This window comes from Octopus sinensis, linkage group LG25, assembly GCF_006345805.1.
Source record: "Octopus sinensis linkage group LG25, ASM634580v1, whole genome shotgun sequence".
NCBI classification, from domain to species: Eukaryota; Metazoa; Mollusca; class Cephalopoda; order Octopoda; family Octopodidae; genus Octopus; species Octopus sinensis.
This window is the reverse complement of record NC_043021.1, coordinates 25,974,172-25,999,745: the sequence shown is the minus strand read 5'-3', so window position 1 is coordinate 25,999,745 and position 25,574 is coordinate 25,974,172. Positions and strand designations below refer to the sequence as shown.

The 25,574-nt window shown below is 38.5% G+C and overlaps 1 protein-coding gene across 2 annotated transcripts in view; it reads left to right on the top strand.

The window, feature by feature from the left end:
- Positions 1–2,688: 2,688 nt before the first annotated feature.
- LOC115224381 (OTU domain-containing protein 3) overlaps positions 2,689–25,574 on the top strand; it is a 47,690-nt gene continuing 24,804 nt past the window's right edge. The window contains exons 1-2 of one of the 2 annotated variants that reach the window (XM_029795266.2): positions 2,689–2,994; positions 11,028–11,711. In XM_029795266.2, coding sequence (XP_029651126.1) covers positions 2,942–2,994; positions 11,028–11,711 — 737 coding nt within the window. In that variant the 5' untranslated portion in view covers positions 2,689–2,941. Of the gene's footprint in view, positions 2,995–5,632; positions 5,754–11,027; positions 11,712–25,574 lie in introns of those variants that run through there. The other variant, XM_036513257.1, reaches the window with a different exon arrangement.

Genomic DNA, 25,574 nt, shown 5'->3' with positions numbered 1-25,574 from the left:
TGTATATGAAATGGACGTATGTGTGTGTGTGAAAGAGAGAGTGAGTGAAGGTGTGTTGTCATGTATGTATTTTTTTGCATGTATGTGTAAGTGGCACTCAATCGGTCTCACACACACATTATCTTTCATATACACGTACATACATACATATGCCTATGTCTTTTTTGTATGTACATGTGTGAGAAAGAGAGAGTGACTGTTTCTCCTCATAACACAGAGAAATGGATGCCTTGTAATGAGTGACTAATTTGGAGAAACTTAACTTTCGTTATTCACACATACTCTTTACTCTTTTACTTGTGTCAGTCATTTGACTGCGACCATGCTGGAGCACCGCCTTTAGTCGAGCAAATCGACCCCGAGACTTATTCTTTGTAAGCCCAGTACTTATTCTATTGGTCTCTTTTGCCGAACCGCTAAGTTACGGGGACGTAAACACACCAGCATCGGTTGTCAAGCAATGCTAGGGGGACAAACACATACATATATATATATATATATACAACAGGCTTCTTTCAGTTTCTGTCTACCAAATCCACTCACCAAATTCGGGGCTATAGCAGAAGACACTTGCCCAAGATACCATGCAGTGGGACTGAACCCGGAACCATGTGGTTGGTTAGCAAGCTACTTACCACACAGCCACTCCTGCGCCTAGTCACTCCCATAATGCAACACTTTGTAATTTTGGTTTAAATTGATAGTATGGAACTATTTTCACTTTCTAACAAAAACTTGTCGTTGTAGAGCAGAGTCTATGAAATTACTAAAGCTGGTTGTTGAGATAACGTAGAAAATGTGTAAATGAAAATAAACTTTATTTGGCAGCTGAAAGATTACTGAATCTTTTGATACTATATGTCAAAATTGGCAACTCAGTTTTCGAATGCATAAGGAACATACACACACACAAACTCTCTTTTACATATATATATGCCAGGAGCGTAACCAGCCCACTTGTGCGTACCTTTTCCTTCTTTGGACACTAAAACTCTGTTTGCAAAGACCTGTTGAGGCAAGTGAAATCAAATCAAAATCAAAATCAAATTCAATGACTGGCATCCGTGCTAGCGGGGTGCAAAGAGCACCATGCGAGTGTGATTGTTGACAGAGCGGCTAACCGGCTTCTGTGCCAGTGGCACATAAAAGGCACCATTTGAGTGTGATCGTGACCTGCGTTGCCTCACTGGCACCTGTGCCGGTGGCATGTGTAAAAAGATTCGAGCGAGGTCGTTGCCAGTACTGCCTGACTGGAGCCTGTGCCGGTGGCACATGAAAGCACCCACTACACTCTCAGAGTGGTTGGCGTTAGGAAGGGCATCCAGCTGTAGAAACTCTGCCAGATCAAGATTGGAGCCTGGTGCAGCCATCTGGTTCTCTAGCCTTCAGTCAAAATCGTCCAACCCATGCTAGCACGGAAAGCGGACGTTAAACGATGATGATGATGATATATATAGATAGATAGATTAAATGCCGATATAATGGTAAGCTACACCATATGTAAGGTATTTGTAGAAAATCTCATTAAAAAATATGGATTTTCTGAATGTTATGAGGAAACAAGTTGGTGCGCATACCTGAGTAAGTATACCTATATCTATAATGAATTTAAACATCTAAGTTTACCATCAAATACATTCTTAAAATCCATAATTACTTCACCAAAGAAGCAAAGCAAAAGAAACAAAAGGGTGGGGAGTAACGGGTTGTGCACCCCAGAACAAAAGGCGCGTTGAATGGCGCTTTGCGGATATGATTGCTATGCGTTACCGTGGAGAATGGTTAGTTAGCAACCCTCGCTGCCACGCCACCTCACTAAGCCCATTTCTCTGGCGGGCCACAGATATCCCGATTTTGCACAGAAAGTAGTCAGTGTAGGGTCCGAGAACCTCTGAGCTCTCGACCGTGACCGGCAAAAACGGTCGGGCACCTGTATTCATTTATTTTTTTAAAAGAATTGTTTCCTCACTCAATAATGTCTGTGAGCGATGTATGGTTTTCTCTAAAGTATTTACAAACAGTCCCAACACACACTGAAACCACCAAAGCCGAGCGATGAAGCAGGATGAATGAAAAGTAAACTTCCCCGCCCCCGATATCCTCACTTTGACAGTCCAAAACTCAAATTGGCCTTTCGGCTGACCTTCCGAGCTTTTGGGGTCCTAAATATAAGTTGTTGTTTTTTTTAATAGGGTCTTATATTTGTAGGTATTTATGCTTATTTCGTTATTATTCTAAGAGATGGAGCTTCGCTGTTTTTGATTTTAATAAAGTAATTTGTGTCGGCAAATTTACCAGAGATAAGATTAGTTAAGTTGACCCACAGTGAAATTCGAACACAGAATAGCAAAGCAATTAGGTTTAGAATTGGTGTTACGTTAAGGTATTCGTTAATTAACAAAGGTAAAATTCTTAATTGAAAAATATTCAAATAAATCAAAACAGAGAAATCTGTAGCTTTTGAAGTTATATAACAATGAAATAAGCAGAAATGCCTAAAATATGATGGCAAGTTATTCGTGTCCGAAGGTGATGAGGAAGATCGGCAAGCCATGAAGTGGTTGCGTAGATATAGGAGCGGATTAAGAGACTAATTTGGATTCAGAACCGTGAAAGCGACGATGGTCCGTTTCAGTCTCAACACATGTACCGGAAGCGGAAGTTGGAGCCGATCATATGATTTCAGTGTTGTTGTTGTTGTTGGAGAAAACAAATACAAGAATCGAGAGAGGAAGACCACCAGCCTCAGCCTCCTCTTCTGCTTCTTGCCGAATCAGAGATCTTTTACTGACCGCTTCGTTTGAAAAGAATTTACCGAAGCCAAGGCCGAGACCCCTTCCACCCGACCCCAGTTGTGTCGCTCGCCCTAAATGAACCATGTAGCCAGTGGTCTGCAGAGGGTTCCTTCTCTTCTTCACATGACAGCCTCTACAACTCTTGTATGTCTACCTGTCTGTGTTTCTGTCTACCTGTTTCAACATCAACAATCTATTTGTAAGTTCAATCACATTTGCCTTATCACCAACACCACCATCGTTATTATCTTCATTATTGTTATTATTATTATTGTTTCTCTCATTTCTCTGATAATTGTCTTATCATTAATGTCATCTTGGCTTTATTTTTGACTCTGAGCAAATTGAAACTGTTAACGAATGAATTATGCACATATATATACACACACACATCTAGGGTATTGTAATGTTGCTAATCAAGTGATAACATATAATATTACGTTGTTTATTTGTTGGGGGAATTCGCATCAGTCCCCTCACAGCCTTCACTTACCCTAAATCTTATTCATTTATTGCAAAACCATTATTTTTATTGAGATTTTCTAACTTGAGGTTTGTTAGGTTTATGCCAGAAATCAAACAATATGTATCGTCTTATTTCGAGTTCGAATTCGCTCCGAAACGACCAAGTTACTTTTAATATTAATTCTTGAGCAAATTCAATTGACTCTCTCTCTGTTTACCTTATCTCGCCTGGTACCTACCTATATATATATATAATATATATATATATATATATATATATATATATATATGTATATATATATATATTATATATATATATATATATATATATGTATATATATATATATATATATATATATTATATATATATATATATATATGTATATATATATATATATATATGTATATATATATATATATATATATATGTATATATATATATATATATTATATATATATATATATATATTGTTATCATATTAGAAGTGGTATAAATATCGCTATTATTACAGTTGTCATTGCCTTAAAAATCTTACAGGTCGAATTTTTATTTCCATGTTTCCCGAATCGATCATATATATATATATATATATATATACACGCACTTTTATATTGTCGATTAGTATATTCTTGTATGTGATATTCGCCAACGTAAAGTGCAACCGTTCGAATTTTCTCTTTTCTGACTTTTGGACAATTGACCGATATCTGTGTGTGTGTGTGTGAGTAACCCTTAAACTATGTCGTTAATTCCATCGGTTCTGATCGTCTCTTGTTAATTTCTTAGCTTTTGCCAATATTGTCACCGATATTGTTGAAATTCTGTATCTACTTTTTTGTTATTAAAACTGCCGATCGATTATATTTTGGTCATATATGTATATGCGTGTGTGCATGCGTATATATATATATATATATATATATATATATATACACACTTATATACTGTTTGTTGCCTGTGGCAATTTGTTGTCAGCCGTAATGGGTTTGTGACTATTAATGTTTGGTTCACTTTTATCTTTGAGATTATATTTATTATTAATGCTTCAGAAAAATGTATGTATACACGGTCTCCATCTCATGCATATATATATATATATAAGATCAGACCGGCCACATACTAGCAAGCTGCAGGTGAGAAATACGTGTTTATCTGGTAAGTTAAGATGTGGAATGACCACCGTGAGAACCACCAGAGCAATATATGTAGGAAGATACCTGTTCTTTGGTAGACTTTTAACGAGAGACAGAAGGAAGGAGGGATGGTAGCCTGGTTATTATTATTACGTCCGAACTGACAGGTTTTCCACTCTTGCCAGTACTTATTGATGTGGAGTGTTTATGTTGGCAAGGTCGCACCGACTACAGCCGGAGGAGAGAGAGAGAGAGAGGCGTAGCATATATATATATATATATATATATATATATATATATATATATATATATAAAAGGAGAGAGAGAGAGAGGTTAGATTAATTGCTGATTATAAAGGTTGGGCAAGTGTGTGTCTGTGCGGTGGCGTACATCGTAGTGTGTCGTTTCACTTCAGAGTGTGTGTGTGGTCTGGACACGAAGATGATGTTTATGTTGGCAAGGTCGAGTAACAAAACAGGAGAGCACCTGACTATATTAAAGGTGTTGAGAATGATTATATTTATATTATGTGTATATATAATGTGTGTGTGTGGATATGTATATATATGATAAAATACGACTTTTCATTTGACATTCTGGGGATTAATACCGAAGGATTGGGATATATATATATATATATATATATATATATATATATAAGGAAACTGTGACAATTGCCTATGGCCATGTTTCCTAAAGTGAGTTCCGAGGAATTCCAGTGTATCGTTTGGGGGGAGGGAAGACCCTGGGGTTTCCCAAGAGAAAATGTCTTTTTATGAAATTTTATTTTGAAACAATGGCATTCACTAACCTTAAAATATTGTTACGAGTATATATATATATATATATATATATATATATATATATGTATGTATATTCTCTCAAAAACAATTAGTTTAATTTAGCGTCTCATGAAGATGAAAGTTTCCGTAAAATGTCAGGATTGTTTGGGCAAATCGTGTCAGCAAGACTTTCGGGACAAAATATGTTCGGCCTCCACTCACTAAGTCTACGGCCATTTGAAAGGATCCAGACTCTCAGATTACTTATTATTATGTGTAATAATGGTTTTATAAACTGGCACCGTGTCTGTTGAATCGTTTCCCTGATGAAAATGAAATGAAGAGTCGATCCCGACAGGATTTGAACTCTTCACAGAGGCTTTGTACTGTTTGTGGTGGTATTAAATACCAAAGGCATTTCACCTGGCTTCCCCCCCATCTCTCTCTCACATCCCAATACTATCAATAATAAAAGCCAATAACATTCATGTGAATGGAGGAAGAATAGGAGGTGGCCAGAGAAAGGAGAATTGTATGCCGATGTCTGAATAGATCAATGAATGGTCAGACTTTTACGGTATTTATTACTTTTTTTTAAATGTAGTTTCTCCTTGAATCCGACGAATAATTCGGATTCAATTTATAATTAAAGCACCTAACCTCATCAGACGTGTAACACTGAAGCAAGGCTTTTCTTCTTCTCCCTTCTTCGTAATAGTAAATATCCAACAGATTTGAAATTTCTCTTGCCTGAACTGGTCAAGAGATTGTCTAAACGTTATTTATATCTTAAAACCGGTTTAACACTTTAAAATACGTTTTTAAAAAAATACAACAGAGAGATTAATAGTGCGTAAAAAAAAAACAAAATACTCAGAAACTAAAAAGATAGAAATTTGATTTTGATGCAAAATTAACGACGTTAATCGAAAATGAAATACAAAAACAAATTTGTTTTGTTATCTAAGAAAATTGTGTTTTATTAATTAAATTAGCTGTAGGCATTGTTTTTAGGCCCCTATGTTTGTCGCTTGGAATGCCCAACTTTATTAAGAAGAAACCGAAACAGGCATACGACATTCGTTTGCACATTATAATTATCTACACACACACACACACACACTCGTATCAATATAGAAAGCATGTATCATTATGAAATACGCAAGGTAGGTCGTAGGAATTAAGTAAATTTGCCAATTAAAAAAGCCTAATTATTACAACGCACGCCACACACGTTTATGTGGCCGTGTGTCAAGAAGTTTGCCTCCCAACCGTATAGTTCCGGGTTCAGTGGTTCAGATCTCTGCGTTACACCTTGGATCTGCTATAGCCTCGGGCCCACCAAAGCTTTGTGAGCCGATTTGGTAGACAGAAACTGCGCTGAAGCTTGTTGTGTGTGTGTGTATATATATATATATCATATATATTATATATATATATATATATATATATATATATATATATTATATATATATATCCTTTTATTCTTTTACTTGTTTCAGTAATTTGAATGCGGCCATGCTGGAGCACCGCCTTTAGTAGCACAAATCGACCCCAGGACTTAGTTTTTGTAAGCCTAGTACTTATTCTATCGGTCTCTGTTGCTGAAACGCTAGGTTACAGGGGCGTAAACACACCGGTATCAGTTGTCAAGCGATGGTGACGGGACAAACGCAGACACAAATATATACACACACATACATATATACGACGGGCTTCTTTCAGTTTCCGTCTGCCAAATCCACTTAAGGCTTTGGTTGGCCTGAGGCTATGGTAGAAGACACTTTCTCAAGGTGCCTTGCAATGGGACTGAACCTGGTACCATGTGGTTAGTAAGCAAGCTACTTACCACACAGCCACATAATTATTATATACCTTTATATTTATATTATATATGTATATTATATATATATATATTATGTATATATTTATATTATATATATTACACACACACGCACACACATATATATGGTTAGTGGAGTTATCGGTTGGAATAACTGTGTAAGGGATAAGAATATCCATTTTACTACCGCTGTAAATTACCTATGTTAGCCCTGGGCATATTATGCTCCATTCTCCAGATTAGATGTGTTACAAAATATGACAAATATTATTCTCAAAATTTTCTTTGGCAACACTGCAGGACATTGGAAGCAGGAACGGCTGTTAGATGGGATAAAGTTTTGTATTAGAAAATAAAATCAATAGTAGCCAATTGTTGTTGATCAAGATTTCTCCAATTTCTGCTTAATTACATATTCATATATATATGTATGTATATTATATATATATATATATATATATATGTGTTTATATATATATATGTGTTTATATATATATATTTATTTATGTAGAGTCACCCGAGCATACAAGATGAGCATTATTTGTAATTCAATTGTACAACAGTGTAAGAGTTTGCTTTGAGATATACTTAGATTGTGATTCCTGCAATGTGCTGTATAAATTGTCAAGTAAAGAAGAGCCATCTTTGCCTCCGCCGATTCAGTTGCAAAGTGTTATTTCGAGTAAAGTTATTTGGTTGCAGACCTCCTTTGAGTCTTTTTATTATCACTGAGTCAGAGATAGTCCCCAGATGGTAATATTGATTTCAAGGCCTTTCCAGATAAGTGACTGGTCATTCAAAGAGATTTATAGATTGCAAATTTATTCTGTCCAGTTACCTATCGGCCTAGTGATCATTGGCAAACTCCAGGTGTGAGACTTTCAATTCCCCTTAGCCCTGATGTCACACAGTTGTTAATGTTTATTTCAGTTGGGTCATGTCCTTCCAATTGCTATAGATCCGTAATGCATCTGACGGCTGTGCCCGTCACCTGTATGGTTTGGAATCCTACATTGGGGAGTGGTAACAACTAGGGTTGGGTAGCTGACCGCTTATTGTAATTATTTGTCATTAGGTTTCCTGTAGCTTTGCTCTCTTTTACAAACCCAGTGAACATTCATATAATTCCGATTTCAAAGAAATTTGAACAATAGATATAGGACCCAAGTTAAAAAAGATTCCCAACAATTCAACTTCTCTGGTTGGCTTTAAGACCCCACCCCCAATAGGGGCCTTAACTCCCACATTTTAGAGCTCCATGTGCTCCATTTTTCAGGAGCAAAAACCTTTGAATAGGTTTTATAAGATTTGGATTTTGGAATCTGGGCATAAAGATGAGTAGTATGAGATAAATGTGTCATGATTAAAATTTTTGTTAGGGTGTGTAAAGAAGGAAAGAACCTGTATTAAAATTCTTAATTTCCAATTTTGATGAAATTTGAATCATAGGTATTCCACTTCATTAGAGAAAATATAAAAGTCGAATTTTCCAATTCCATGTGACATGGACAAAGTTAAGTATCTGTACTAATATATATGTATATATATATGTTTATATATGTATATATATATATATATGTATGTATATGGTTCTAGTAAGTAGGAAGGCACAAAGACCAAGGTTCTAGTAAGTCGGAAGGCAAACTCACCACACACCCCTTCAGGTAGGTGGCCCTGCTCGATCTGTAGAAAAGGTGTAGGTAGAAACTCCATAAGATGTACCCAGTGTAAGCTATGGACACATAAGAGGTGCAACAACATCAAAGGAACATTAACCGGGAAGATAGCTTTCATGTGCGGTAGATGCACAGGGGCAATAGACACCACAGATACTCAGAAAACATTCCATCACACTCCAGGGGGAGAAACTAGAAGTAGTTGATAGTTTCCACTACCTAGGTGACCAAGTTAGTAGCAGGGGTGGATGCTCAGAGAGTGTTACCACTAGAATAAGAATAGCCTGGGCAAAGTTAAGGAAGCTTCTTCCCCTACTGGCGGCAACGGGTCTCTCACTCAGAGTGAAAGGTAGATTGTACGATGCACGTGTGCGAACTGCCATGCTTCACAGTAGTGAAACATGGGCCGTGACTGTGGAGGACATGCGTAGGCTTGAAAGAAATGAAGCTAGCATGATCCACTGGATGTGTAATGTCAGTATCCATGCACGACAGAGTGTAAGCGCCCTGAGAAAAATGTTGGGCATAAGAAGCATCAGATGCAGCGTGCAGGAGAGACGTTTGCATTGGTATGGTCATGTACTACGGATGGATGAGGAGAGATGTGTGAAGTAGTGCCACTCCCAAACTGTTGAAGGAATCCGGGGTAGAGGTAGACACAGGAAGACATGGGACGAGGTGGTCAAGCATGACCTTCGTACGTTGAGCCTCACAGAGGCTATGACGAAAGACTGAGACCTCTGAAGATATGCTGTGACTGTGAAGACCCGACAAATGAAGTGAATTCATGGCTCGCAGGATGGCCTGCTGTGCTAACCTTGGATCGTAGAGTAACCCTCTGTTCTTGAGGAGATCTATTGAGTCAAGTACGTTAACACCAACATCAAAATGAAAATCAAATGGAAATTGTAGTTAAGATACCCGTGCCGGTGACATGTTAAAAGCACCGTCCGAACATGGCAGATGCCAGCGCTGCCTGACTGGCATCCGTGTCGGTGACACGTAAAAGCACCAACCGATCGTAGAAAGAATATGATGTGAAGACAACAGAGATACATAGAGGTGGTTTGTGGGGTGGGTGATGAAATAAACAGAGGAGATGGTGAAGGGGTGGGGGACTAGTGTGGTGGGTTAGGGGATTGAGATTGCTGGTGGCTGTTAGTAGGACTTTGAGTGTATCAGATGGGAGGAGGTGGGGGGTTGAGATGATGACGGGGGTGGGGGGGTAATGCAATCTTCTACATATATAGGAGAGAGAGGTGGGGTTGAAGGGCAAATGGGCAGAGTGATGAGGATGGTGTAGTCAGCAAAGGAGATGGAGGACTACAAGTGGTGATAAGGAGAATGGTAAAAAGGAACATATGTAAATATGAGGTGAGGGTGGGTAGAAATACTGCAGCTTCTAAGCCCTGCCCTATTGTGTGCGGCTGGAGCTGGCTGGCTGGATCTTCTGCAGCATCTTATATCTACCATCAGTACAATCCATTGTAGCATCTTCAGGTCAACCACCCTCTTCCATCGTGTCCCTTTTCTGCATTTCAGGGATCACTTTGTACTTTGGAAATTGTGCAGAGACTGTCGTACCCTCATCGTTGTAATTTTAACATCCACTTTTCTATACTTGCAAAGGTTGGATGAAATTTATTGAGGTAAATTTTTCTATGGTTGGATGCTGTTCCTGCCACTAACCATCACTTGTTTCTGACTAAGATAAAATTTCCCCATTGCCAGTCATGTTCTCACAGACACTGCTTGTATTACAGTAACACTCATTTACAGCCATGACACAATATCAATGCAAGGAGATACAAACACACACACACATTTAATTTCTGCCTACTAAATTTGCTCAGAAGGGTTTGGTTAGCCTGGGGCTATAAAGTGCCATGCTGTGGGACTGAACCTGAAACCACGTGACTGTGAAGCAAGCTGCTTACCACACAGCCACACTTGCACCTGTCATATGTGTTTATTTTTTTAAATCAATTTTTCTACTACTACTACTACCACCACTACTACTACTAGGCAATGGACTAAAATCCTTCAAGATGGTGCCTTAGCCTGGCTCTGCTCCAGCATCACAATTTACATTTCTACTTTTCTCTTACCACCATGACCACCACCACCAGAATTTGAGAGCTTTTGCTCTTTATTCTTTTTTCCTTCTTGTTTTCAATTCAGTTAACTGCCAACTCAATCATCACTACAATCACCATCATCATCACAGTGCTGCCGCTGCCATGGCCACCACCATTTATATTTTGTGGTTGTTTCCCAAATTACAATAAACTCCAACTCATTCTCCCTCTCTCTCTCTTTCTCTCTCCAACAGCAATTCTTCCACGACTACGACAACAACAAGTACAGGAACTGGTAGCCAGAGTGACAGTAGCATCACCGCCACCGCTGCCGGAGACAGCGACAGTCCATTGGTCAGTGCCACAGAGAGCAACAGCAAGCACAAGAGCAACAAGTCATTGAAACAGCAGCAACAACAACAACAGCAGCAGCAGTTGTCCAAAAAGAAGCCGCCTAAGCGGCATCCACCCCCATCTCACCCCCCACCGCCACCCCCTGATCTGAGCATAGGTGGTGGAGCCAAGTGGAGCCAGCACAGCTTGACGTGTGTGGCTGCTGGGACCAACAACCCCCACCGCGACAGTAACAAAGCCAGCAATAACCAAGGGCCCCTCACCTCCAAGAAGAACAAAACTAACTCCTCCCCCTCCGTCTCCACTTCCACCGATAGCATTGCCAGCAGCAGTGTCACCACCACGACCACCACCATCACCACCAGCAGCGAGAGTGTGACAAGCCCCGGCTGGTCAAGTGGTTGCTGGAAACCTCTGTCCATTATGGCCCGAAAACGGGATGACAAAAGCCCTGCAAGGAACTGCGGTGGTGACCGACAAGAGCGCAAGATGGAATCTTACTTGGCTGATGATGAAAACTACCCCAGTTTCTCTAACCAGGTCGTTAAACTGGGTCTGCAATTAAGGGACATTCCAGCTGATGGGTGAGTCTTTTGATCCTTTGTCTTTGCAATTAAATTTCTTGGTTGTCCTTGTCAAAATATTAATTATCCACCAAAAACTAGCATTGGTATTTTCTGTGAGCCACGTTGCTTCATAATGACCATGGCAAAATTCACTTTGCAACCTACATGGTCTTGGGTTCAAATTCAGTGCTCGGCAATGCCTTGTCAATGAATTTGGGACATGGTAACTGTGTGGAAGCCTGCTGATTTTTTCCTCCTCCCCCTCTGACTACTCCGCTTTCTATCTCCTCCCTCCCCCACATACTTTTTTTCTTTCTTTGCATTAAAGCATTTTACTTAAGGCCAAACCTCTTAAAGCTTCTCCCTTCGCTGTTTTCTTTTTTATTGATCATAGCTTTTACAATATATGTACATATATAATGTATATGTGTGTGTGTGTTGGCATGTGTTAGTGTTTGTCCTTCCATTGCTTGACAGCCAGTGTTGGTTTGTTTACATCCTGTAACTTACCAATTCAGCAAAAAACACAGACTGATAGAACAAATAGCAGGCTTCAAGAACTAACTCCTGGTACTAACTGGATTGACTGTCGTGAAGTGGGTTCCTCCCACTGGTGCCATGTGTGACTGTCGTGAAGTGAGTTCCTCCCACTGGTGCCATGTGTGACTGCCGTTGTACTGTAATTGCTGTTTTATGCTGGTAGACACAATAGTTACTAGTCATTGGATACCGTTGTATCTCTTCGTACCGGAATAGTAATACACTAATTCCTTCTGACTTGCTATTGCTGAGAGCTCCACAGACACTGACTACAACTGTCAACTCTCGACCCTCTCTTGATGACTGGCTACTGGTATATTTATAAGGGCTGCCTCCTACCACTTTTTACTGGGAGGAGTATACAGTTTCCTTGTACAACACTTACAAAGAAGTGCTCCAGCATGGCTGCAAGTCCAGTGATTGAAACAAGTAAAAGACTACCTCTACAAAAGCTAGTTTCAAGTGTTGTAAAGATTTCTACAGAACATGTCTGAGACTGTTTACTCTTTGATAAATGTTAGGGAATGGTGAAACCATCCATCATGGAGACACAAGAAAAAATAGACTTGTGGAACATGGCTGACTCTTTTGACAATGTTTCTTGTATTTAAAGGCTTCTACAGGTGGCATTGTGATACAATATGATCAGTATTACATTAATATATATATATCTGATAAATATAACATGGGGGAATAATACTAGAATGCTGAGTCACTCCCAAGTATGGCTGTGTGGTTTCCCAACCAAATGATCTTGGGCTTTGCACCACTGTGTGGCACCTTGGGCAAGTGTCTGCTGCCATAGTCCTAGGCTGACTGAAGCCTTGTGAGTGGATTTGGTAGATGGAAACTGAAAGAAGCCCATCATGTGTATGTACATACATATACATGCATATATATATATATATTATATTAAATTAGAGACAAAACCACTATTAGGCAAATCATACAATGAAAAACTTTAGCCAATACGTAAGATTAATTAATTTATATTATTTTAAATATATATCAAAATTATTAAAAAAAGATAAATCTGATTTTTCCCTGTAAGTTTGGATTTATTTCCTAATATTTTATTATACATATATATATATATATATATATATACACATACATGTATATATATATATATATAAGAAGGAGGTGGAAATAGCACAGAAGTCTATTTCAATTTAAGAGGGAATTTAATAAAAGAATTATATAAAGAAAATATTACTGGTTTTGATGTATCTCTTCTTATCAAATATCAGTAAAAAATTTTTAAAATTTGAAGTAAAGACAGTTTGTCTTCCGTCTGGGGGTCAAGAACATGTCTGGGGAGTTTTTCATTGGAGTCTTCTTTAAATATAGTTTGGTATTGAGTTCAAAGTGTTAGAGAGTGAGAGAAGGGGTGTCTATTGTCTAAAAGAAATCTTTGTGTTCCTGCCAAGGGGGTGACTAAAAAAGCATTTATTTTATGTCCATCTGTGTGTGTATGTGTGTGTGTGTTGTGTTGAATGTCCTTTCAATATGTTTTGAAAAATGACCAGCAGTGAATTGATGGGTGTGTATATTGTGAGGAATGTCTTATTGAAGAAAGAATTAGGATTTTTCTTTAGATGTGTATATATATATATATATATATATACACACACACACACACACACACACACACAAGGAGAAGTCGAAAATTATCTGCAACTCCACCATAGCCTATCTTTATTATTGTGCACCAAAGAACAACAATCTGATATCTTTGGTCAAATGGTGTGTCAGGGGCTGAAATTCATCAGAGGCTTTTGGTACGGTATGGGGACAGTGCCCTACCATGTAGAAGTGTGTATGAGTAGATTGAGAAGTTTACAAGTGGCCGGAGAAGCATGATGCATGAAGAGGAAGCAGGACGTCTGTCAACCTCCACCACTGACGAGAAGATTCAGCAAGCTTAAGAGATGTCAATGGGGAACCGGTTCTCTTGGAGATGGTAATGGAGAACCGGTTCCCCATGACCATCTCTTGGATTACTGCTCTTTGTTCTTCTTTGGTGCCCATTGCTAGTGGAGTGGCCGTGCTTGCACTGTAAAACCAGAAAGAAAAATGGTGTGATCAGGCTCAAACTGCGATCAAGTGACCACAGTAATACCAACAGTAATAAGCTTGCAGGCGTAGAAGGCAGGGAGACAATAATAATGATATGTTATGGTGAAAGTGCAGGTAATTACCGACTTCCCCTCATATCTCTTTACTCTTTTACTCTTTTACTTGTTTCAGTCATTTGACTATGGCCATGCTGGAGCACCGCCTTTGGTCGAGCACATCGACCCCAGGACTTATTTTTTGGAAGCCTAGTACTTATTCTATCGGTCTCTTTTGCCAAACCGCTAAGTAACGGGGATGTAAACACACAACCATCGGTTGTCAAGCGATGTTGGGGAGGGGGAGAAAGACAAACAGGTAAACACACCGACACATACATATATATATATATATATATACATATATACGACGGGCTTCTTTCAGTTTCTGTCTACCAAATCCACTCACAAGGCTTTGGTCGGCCCGAGGCTATAGTAGAAGACACTTGCCCAAGGTGCCACGCAGTGGGAATGAATCCGAAACCATGTGGTTGGTAAGCAACCTAATTACCACACAGCCACTCCTGCGCCTGTATATATATATAATATATATATATATATATATATATATATATACGTGCAGGTGGCACGTAAAAAGCACCCACTACACTCACGGAGTGGTTGGTGTTAGGAAGGGCATCCAGCTGTAGAAACATTGCCAGATTAGACTGGAGCCTGGTGCAGCCTTCTGGCTTCCCAGAACCCCGGTCGAACCGTCCAACCCATGCTAGCATGGAGAACGGACGTTAAACGACGATGATGATGATGATGATGATATATATATATAAAAATTAGAGAAAAACCACTATATTATGTAATTCAAATAATGATAGACATAAACCAAATCATAAAGAAAAAATAAAATATATTATAAAACATATAACTAGATCACAAAAAGTACAAAAAAATGAACAAACAATATATATAATAAGTAAAAAGACAGTATTTATTCAATCGGTCTCAATTTTCTAACAACTCATTTAATATATTTAAGTTAATCTAAAAAAACTATAATGCAATTAATATTCATTAATTAAATTATATTTATTAATTAAATAAACATCTAAAATAAATCTAATTCTAAATATTTAATACAAACTCGTATTGATTTACATACAAAACACCACCACAAAACATAAGCTACAATATCACTTATACCAAATATATATCAAATAAATACTCCCAACTAGATCCCCACTAATAAATTAAACTTACTATATAAGTAAAGTAATTTATATTTAGATCTCTCTCTATATATATATATACATGTGTGTATGTTTGTGTCCTTGTTTTGACAATATGTGATAGTTGTAAATGAGTTTCACTGTCACGCAAGCAGTGTCGTTAATTTCCAATATACTGGGAGAACATGTCTGGCCATGATGAAATATTACCTTTTTGGCAACAAGAAGGGCTGTAGAAATTCTGCCTCAATATATTCAATTTGATCCATGCAAGCATGAAAAGTGGTTGTTAAATCGAATGACAATGGTTCTGAAAATATGAAGAAACTTAGCTCTGGTGATGTCAACATAGACAAGATTAGTAGTTGCAGTCTTACTTCATAGATGGCAGCACATACTTGGTTGGTGAGAGTCAATACTATATTTGGAAGTGACTGTGAGGTCTCTGTCTTTTGCAGCATAAAGAGAGCTTTCTTTCCAAAGCCATGGAGTAAAACTGCTTTCTGCAGTTAATAATAAAAAAATTTTGAAAGGAGAGGTACATCTTATTTCAGCATTAAAAGGGTTTAAAACTGCATTCAACTCCTTTCTGGTTAAAATGTATATCTTCATTGTTTCAACATCCACTTTTCTCCTTCTTGCATGGGGCTGGGAATTCATTGAGGAAGATTTTCTCTGGCTGCATACCTTTCCTGTCATCAACTCTCACCTGTTTCCAAACGAGCTAATAAACTCCTCCCAGTCTTTGGAATAAGACAACGGTCCAGACAGTGTTGTGTGGAGAATTAGAAAGAAACAACATATGGCGTAGTGGTTAAGAGCACGGGCTACTAACCCCCAAGATTCCCAGTTCGATTCCAGGCAGTGAACTGAATAATAATTATAATGATAATAATGATGATGATGATGATAACATCGAAAAATACCTTAGGAATGAGAACCCAGGTTCGAAATTTCCCCAAGACACCTGATGAAGGCTGGAGGTTGTATCAGCTGAAACATGTTAACAAGAAACAAGATGAGGACAAATATCCGTCGAATGTAAATAAGGCTTGTTTTTTGTTTGTTTTTGTTTTTGTTTTTATAAAGATCATACAACACATTAAGAGGCTTAGACTTACCTTTGCAGTTGACTGCTGCAAGTAAAGGACTCCCTATTTAGTGAGGCTGTTCATGATCAGCAAACACACGTGAGCACGAAGAGAAATATGAATTCATTCATCCCCCACCCCCACACTCAGACATATTTACACACAACAGGATTCTTCAGTCTCCATCTCTCAATTGACTTCAACAAGAAGTGGTCAAGGCAGAATTTCAATGGCTGAATGCTTTTCTTTTTACCGACCCTTACCTGTTTTTTAAGCAAGGAATTCAAAAGTGCAAAGCAAGTTGATGATTTGTTGGCAAAAAATGTCAACAGATGTCGCTTGTTGCATCCTGTAAATAGCCACATCACCATTTGTAGCCATTGCTCCGCATGGGCTGTTAACATTCGCACGGATACGCTCACATACACACAAACACATGCATCCATAGGATGGGTTTCTTTCAGATTCCCTCACAAGGTAATGACAGGCCTGGGGCTATTGTAGCAGGTGCTTGTCCAAGGTGCTGTGTAGTGGGACTGAACCTGAAGCTGCTTGGTTGAGAAGTAAACTTCTTAACCACATAGCCATACTTGTGTGTTTGTGCAGATATAAAATGCATACATCATCATCATCATCATCGTTTAACGTCCGCCTTCCATGCTATCATGAGTTGCACGATTTAACTGAGGACTGGTAAACCAGATGGCTGCACCAGGCTCCAATCTGATCCATCTACAAATGTGAAATATAATGTAAGATTCCTCCTGGAATCAAACCTATGCCTTAGTGTATTACTGTTTACCCTTTGAGTGGGAAAAAGCACTCAAGTGCTACTTTGCATGAAACACTGTTAGAAATATAACTATTTATCAGTCTTTGTTTACTCATAACATAAATAAAATTTAACAATTCAACTTTCGAAACATTCGAGAAAGTTTGAATGTGTTTCTCCATCTTCTCATCCCCTTCTTTTGTATGTAACTATTGCCTGGTTCTCTGCTGCTACCACAGTGTTGAAAATTTGTGTTTTACTATTCTCCCTCTTCTATCAATTTCTCTATTTTTAACTTCTGTCTCTCACCTTTTTGTTATTATCAAGGTTTTATTGCTTTCCTCCTGCCTCTCTCTCTTTCTTTCTTATATATGTTACCTTTTTTTTCTCTTCTTTAGTTCTATACTCTTTCTATTCTGTATATTTCTCTTTCTTCCCTACCATCAACATTTCTTTCACCTCTTCTGCTCATCCTGCCTCTCTCCCTCTTCAAGTCAAGTAGCAAAAAATAGTTTTAGTAGAAATCTTGATTTATCTAAAGCTGTTACTAATTATGTTTGCATGAATGTCAGCTACTGAAATTGATATATCAGCTCGTTTTAATTAATCTGAGTGGTTTGTCAACTTTAGTGAATATGTGTTCAGATTAGGGTCACAACAGACGTAGTCTTCTTTCATTTTATAAGCAATTTGTTTCAAATGGTATTTCCATTGCCAACTCCATGGAAAAAGAGAGCTTGCCACAGGCACCACACCTTTTGAGTCTGGTTGGCCAACTGAATTCACCCAAAAAGAGAAGAAAACAACCCCAAAGTCCACTCCACATCTCTGTAGAACTTCCAAAATTTTAGAGATAGAAACAGTTGATCAATGGTGTTAAAACCTTGATTGTTCATTGTCCCTTTGGTGCTCTCAATAGGAATTCATTTTGCATCGGAAACAAATACAGCAAACCGTTTCCAAGACAATTTTTCATCAAGGTAACTCAAATGGATGGAAATTGCAATTCCTCCTACAGAAAAGAACACAGAAGAAAGATGTTTCTAAATCTTGGTTGGACAGCATGGAATTGTCAAGAGACGGTGCTTCCCTACTGACCACTCTTGACCAAGACATTTGGCTGTTTTGATACCAACCTGCCTGAGACCAGTGGTATAAACTTCCTGTTTTGAAGTGAACCAAATTAAAACCTTCCTTCAGAATTCCAGGTTAATCTGCTCCAAATGCTTTTGTAATAATAGAAGTATTTCACTAAATTCTTCATTATTTTCAAAATTAATTTGAACAAAAGCTGTGTAAAAATAGGGTAACAAAAGGGTTAAGGTATCATAATAAATATTGGGTTCTCCAATTCAATAAAAATCCCTCAAATATAACACAAAGGGATTTGACCCTTCAGTGTTTTCTCTGACACAATGAAACAGTTGTCATGAAGTCCCCCACTTCCTGCAAGGACACCAGCACCATTGAGACTTTCTGGCCTTTTTTTTTTCATCTTCTCCATTCACAGAAATGTCTCAGCTTTCAACCACTTGTTGTTCACTTGGGAAATAACCTGCAAATTTACTTTGACCAAATAACTTGTGCCCAACAAGCCCTAAGGGACACCACATTCACAGCCTTTATTGAAGTTGACCCCTTTGCAGCAATATTGGTTATGTTTTACTATACATGCAAACTGTAAGCAATAGACATGAAGAGAGTAAGGTGTGCCCCTGTTGAAAGCCTTTAAAAGAGAGAATGTGGTGGACCCCAGTCAATCTCTCTGCTTCTTTCTGTGATTCTGTTCCATGAAGTGTAAGGTTTTGGTTTATTTCAACATCTTTGAAAAAGTCAGTGACAAAATTTACAACACCACCCAGAGAGATAGATAGATAGATAGATAGATAGATAGATAGATAGAGAGAGAGAGAGAGAGAGAGAGAGAGAGAGAGAGCGAGAGAGAGAGAGATGCTTTGTGTTTGGATTGCTGGAGAATGATACCAAGTCAGATACAACAGAATCAGAAGCTTCTCTATTTCAAATAGCCAAGGATCTTCAGGTTCTTTTCTCCGCTTTGCTGTTAAGATTTCAACTATGAAGCTCAATGGATGTATTGTGGTATGGAAGCAAGCTTCACAGATGAAATTTACAATGTGACCCTTATTAGCAAGCTCAAGAATATCAAGGGCCAAGAATTCAACAAAATATAGCCTCCCTCAACATAATTACTTTAACCCTTTTAAAACGGTTGAGGTAAATTTACACATGCAATGTAAATGTTTTAAATCGGTCAACGTAATTATATGCTATCTGACTTAGAACCTGTCACCTGAGTTAGTACCAGTCCACCTGCCAATTGATAGGCCGATTAGATGTTTCCTATAAATATTTACAACCCAATAGGTTGGTCCTGCCACTCTGGCTCTGTCAACTCCATCGTTGCATCCTGTTTCATTGAATTTACAGTCGCCGTGTCCTATCACTCCAGCTCCGTCAACTTTGATGTCCTGTTTCGGCAAATTTGCTGCCATCGTGCCAAACTACACCAACCTCCACCACCTCACCAGTTGTTTCTTCTGGTTCAGACAATGACTCGGAGAGTGAGTATTTTCCTAGTTCAGAATCAGATGATTCCGATAGCAAGGATGATATTCTGGGGAATCAGAGGTACAGGTGGGCAGCAGTGAATGGCTCTGGACAACAAAATCTCATGTGAGTGAGTGAGAGAAAATTTCATCCGATGGCCTGTGTTTACTGTTATGCCTGGCATTAAGGCAAACCTTGAACATGGAAGTTTGCCATTGGAAATTTTCCACAAGTTTTGGATGGATGAAATGTTCCAAAATATAGCAGAGGAAATGGATGACTCTGCTGAAAACCATCCCCACCATGTCAGGCCTGGGTGGGGCAGTGATTGGTTTCCAACCACAGCGGACAAAACCAAAGTTCTGCTAGCCCTGCTGATACTGATGGGCATTGTGAAGAAACTGACCTTGGCGTCATATTGGAATTGGGATCCAGCCACATCAACACCTTTCTTTCTGGAAACGGTGCTACATGTTTGATTTCAACTCAGAGGAGAACCGGGATGACATGCTGCACAGAATATGTCCGACTGTTGACAAAGTGGCTGAAAATTTCAGAACAGTGTATGTTCACACACAGGACATTTGTATGAACGAGAGTTTGAAGAAATTCAAGGGAAGGATCTGATTCAAACATTACAACCCAACCAAACACGCCCGCTTTGGAGTCAAGGTTTATAAAGTATGCCAGTCAACTGGCAGAGCCTGTGGGTACACGTGGAATTACAAAATCCACACTGGTCAGGGCAGATTGGATCTTCCAGCATCTACTCTAACGTCATCTGATGTTGTGTTGTTGCTGAATGAAAACTTGCTTCATAAAGGCTACAATGTTTATACGGACAACTGGTTTTCCAGTCCAGACCCTCTTCTTGAAGCTGCAGGCAAGGATGGCTAATGCCTGTGGGACTGGGGCTGTGGGGACACACAAGAAAAACATACCTCCCGATTGTCACGAGATTAAACTTTGAAAGGGCAGAAACAGCAGAGTGATGCACCAGTAATAACATTATTGCTGCTCTAGTGTGGCATAATAATAAGAAAAACGTTTGCATGTTATCCACAATGCATTCTACAAGTATGAAGGAAACTGGGAAACAAGATGCAGACGGTAATGCCATAATGAAACCGAGTGTAGTTGTTTCATGCAATGAAGGGACGGGTGGGGTCAATCGCTCAGATCAGCTGGCAATGACACAGAAATCGGTGAGAAAATTTGTGAAACGGTACAAAAAAATGTTCTTGTATATAATTAACCTGTGTGTCATGAACTCAAGTTTCATTTAGCAGATGCTTGGCAGTGTGGGCGGTGGGGATTGACATTCAGGAATCTGTGAAATGATCGAAGCCTCAGACCTGCCAAAGTATAGAATGCGTGGGTGGCCCCATGCTGGACTCTCCTCACTGCATGGTGAAGGGATGTCGACATTTTCCACAACTCTTCCCCCCCACCAAATGCTTCAAAGAGATGCACAGTATGTAAAGCAAACCAGATGCCACGGTCCACAATGTGACATGCCACTGTGCGTGTGGCACCCTGTTTTGACCCCTATCACATCAAAGTCAGTTTTTAAATTCATGTGATTGTAAATACATAAAGATGATTTGACTTGTGTTGTTGAGTGATTTTATTCAGGAATAATAATGCACGAGTGTCCTGCACAGTATTTACCTGCCCAGGTAAATAAACAATACTTGCACTAAAGCAGTTCGCATAAATATATGCTGAATGTTGTCTCGCATTGCGAACTGACCTCATTTAGTACGAAGACCGTTGCCACGTGCAGGCAACTGAATGAATCAACACTGTAAACTGGTTAAAGCAGTTGATGTAAAGTTGGTGAGCCATTTCGGTCAATGCCTGCTTGGGTTGCTTGATAAAAAACAAACCTTTGTCATGGAGTTATGTTGATTGTGTATCACAGTGAAATTTTGCAAAGTGTAGCAGTTGTGTGTGTAATTTGTAGTGAGGTAGTTCATCATGTTCATTGGTTTAACATCGACTTTTCTATGCCTGCTTGGGTCAGATGGAGGCACCCGGCAGTTGCCAGTGCCGCTGGACTAACTTCTGTGCAGGTGGCAAGTTAAGAAACACCGTTTTGACTGTGTGCTTGAGTCAAGTACACCAACATCAAAAATCAATGGAAATTGTAGTTGTGATCCCTGTGCCGGTGGCAAGTAAAAAGCACCCACTACACTCACGGAGTGGTTGGCGTTAGGAAGGGCATCAAGCTGTAGAAACACTGCCAGATCAGATTGGAGCCTGGTGCAGCCTTCTGGCTTCCCAGATCCCGGTCGAACCGTCCAACGCATGCTAGTATGGAAAGCGGACGCTAAATGATGATGATGAGGTTTTCTATGGCTGGATGCTCTTTCTGTCACCAACCTTCACCTGTTTCCAAACAAGGTAAATATTTATCTCATGGCCAAACATGTTTTGCAAAGAAGACTGGAAACGAACGACACCACTTGTGTGATGGTGTCACTCGTTTACAGCTGTCTAATGCTGTCAAGACAGGGAAACAGTAACACGCACAGACATATATACGTGTGTAGATATATGTGGAGAGTTTTGTATGTACATATGGAGATATGTAGACATATCCACTCAGAAGGCACCAGTTGGCCCAGGACTATAGTAGAAGACACTTGCCCAAGGTGCCATGCAGTGGGACTGAACCTGGAAGCTAACTTCTTAACCACACAGAAATGCCTGCTGCTGAAAGTTGTGTATATAAAGGGTTGTATATAATGCAGCAGTTGTGTATATAAACTATATTTATGAGTTAATAGATGACCAATCTAAAAAGATGTAGGAAGAAATGACTTTGAACTTATTTCAGCTGCTTTTCTAACATTTAACAATGATGGGAATTTTGTTAGGTTTGCAGTATTCGTTTCTGGTTAATTTATTGAAATTTTTTACATGTTTGAAATAAAAGAAAAGCCAACAAAACTTTTGACAGTTCAACATTTATAGAAACACATGTAGCAGCATATTCGTTTGTGTATTTCAACATATCTGTGGGAGTGTGTGTGCATGTGTATACAAATATGTGTGTGTGTACATACAAATACATGTATGTGTAAATATACAAGTGTGTGTGTGTGTGTGTGTGTGTTTATGTGTATACATGTTTACTTGTTTGTGTGTGTGTGTGTGTTTATGTGTATACATGTTTACTTGTTTGTGTGTGTGTGTGTGTGTTTATGTGTATACATGTTTACTTGTTTGTGTGTGTGTGTGTGTTTATGTGTATACATGTTTACTTGTTTGTGTGTGTGTGTGTGTATAGAAATAGTTTCATTCTTAAAAATCATATTTTATCAAATATGTAAAAGAAAATATTTTGCTGTATTTGTCATGTCTTGGTTGAATGGTTACGGCATTCAAATGCCTTTCATGAGGAGTGTGTGTGTATTTCTTGTTGATATATGTGCGCACACACACACACACACACACACACATATATATATATATTTGCTTATATGTAGTTATGTGAATATGTAGTTAAGAATATTTACTTAAATACCCACATACGTCTTATTCCATTGTGTCATATTTTATACTAGTTTGGGTGGGATTCACATCATGTGTTTGTGAGATGTGTGTTCTATATACATTTGTATGTGTGTGTGTGTGTGTATATATATATATATACAACATATACATTCACACACACACACACACCTATATATATAATATATATATATACATATATATATATATATATATATACACACACACACACACACACACACACACATGTATATATTAATGAGTTTGTGTTTGTGCATGGCTATTGTGTGTAACAATATGAAAAATACTTTTATTACATTTATTATTTTCCTTGTAATCCAGTCTTTAGGTGTGTCTCTGCATACACTGAAAGTCTGTGCACATATTTTCTGAATAGGTCTGTGGATGTCTCGTGGACTGACTCTTTCATTCATGTTGCTTATGAATTCATAAATCTTTGTGGGCAGACATCATGCCCCAAATACTTTTAGAAAAAAAAAACTCCATTGTCACCCTCAACAACCGAGGACTACGGTTGCTACTATTTCAAATATTGTTGACTGCTTAGCTGCATCACTAAATCTAGAACTTTGAGAGTAGTTACAAACCCTCTCATAATTCAAAGTATTAAATTAGATATAAATTAAATCACATATCTTAATAAACTCTCTTGTTGCACCCACATCCGTTTTGTTTATCTCTGATATCAGCAAAACGACCTCTGTCAATTCTTCATCTAAGGAAAAGATATTTGGATAGCAAAGTTCCTTACTATAACAGTTCTTGAAGAGTGAGCCTTCCAATATCCCCTCCACTCAATCCACCCAATCCAAGACTCTAAGAGTTCTTCTGGCTCACTCCTCCTCTTTCTCAGTATAATAAAGAAAGTCTTGAAGCATTTCCTAGTGTTTGTGTATGTATGTGTGTTTATGCATGTAGGTGTGGATGTGTACGCATGTGGATTGATGCATTTGTGTGTATGAATGGGTGTGTTTATTTATATCGTGAGTTGGCGTATCCACCTGGCTCATAAAACACGACAATTCAGGTTGATTATTTCAGAAGACAAACACTTTCCCTGAACGCCAGCAACAATATATAAAAACCTGTTGTTTATGAAGCTGGTCTTACTTCAGCCCTGCCAAATCAGACAATTGAAAAGAAACATTACATAGGTATGGTTGAAGGTAAATTCAAGCAAAGTTATTATAGCTGTGGCACATTCTTCAGATACATTGACTAACAGCATTCCAAGTTGCTCTAAGTTATTTCACTAATATAGTGTAGCCATCTTCTAATTGCTGTCTGATCTCTGTTGCTCCAAACTGATATTTTTTTATTTACATTAAAATAAAATTAAAAGTTTAAGAGTATATAAAAATTCTGGTATGTGAGAATAAATACATTTTTGTTACTTCAAAATCAATAGCTGATAAACATTTTTGTTTTTGTTATTATTATTGTTACTATTTAAGGCAGTAAGCAAACAGAATCATTATCACACTGGTCAAAATGCTTAGTGGCATTTCTTTCAGCTCTTTACATTCAGAGTTCAAATCCTGCCGAGGTCAGCTTTGCCTTTCATCCTTTCGAGGTCAATGAAATAAGGACCAATTGAACTGTACCTTATTAGAAAAGATCATTATTATTATTATTTTGTGAGGTAAGGGCTGGTATGGCTAAACTTATTGAGTTTATGAAAGATTTTGATGTGGAGCCACAGACAGAGTAATTTTGGCCAGAAGGAAAGGTAGTAGCCATGACCCTTTACAGGGTCTCTGAGTTTGGTGGTGATGGGGTCTCTGAGTTTGGTGGTGATGGGGCCTCAAAATGGAGGCCTGACCCTAATGTTTGCAAAGCAGTAGACTCTCAGTTAAGGGCACACAAAGTACGTGATGGTCGAATATTTTGGCTGGTTTAAATGCTAATGGGTTAAAGTGATCAATACCCAATGAAGTCCAATGAATGCTGATCTGATGTGATCAAATCAACATTTAATCAAACCAAATGCTGCTGTTTTGAATAATTTGGGAGATTTTTCAACTGTGTTTTAATAATTTCACTCAGGCTGTCATTCCTGTAAACTGGACCAA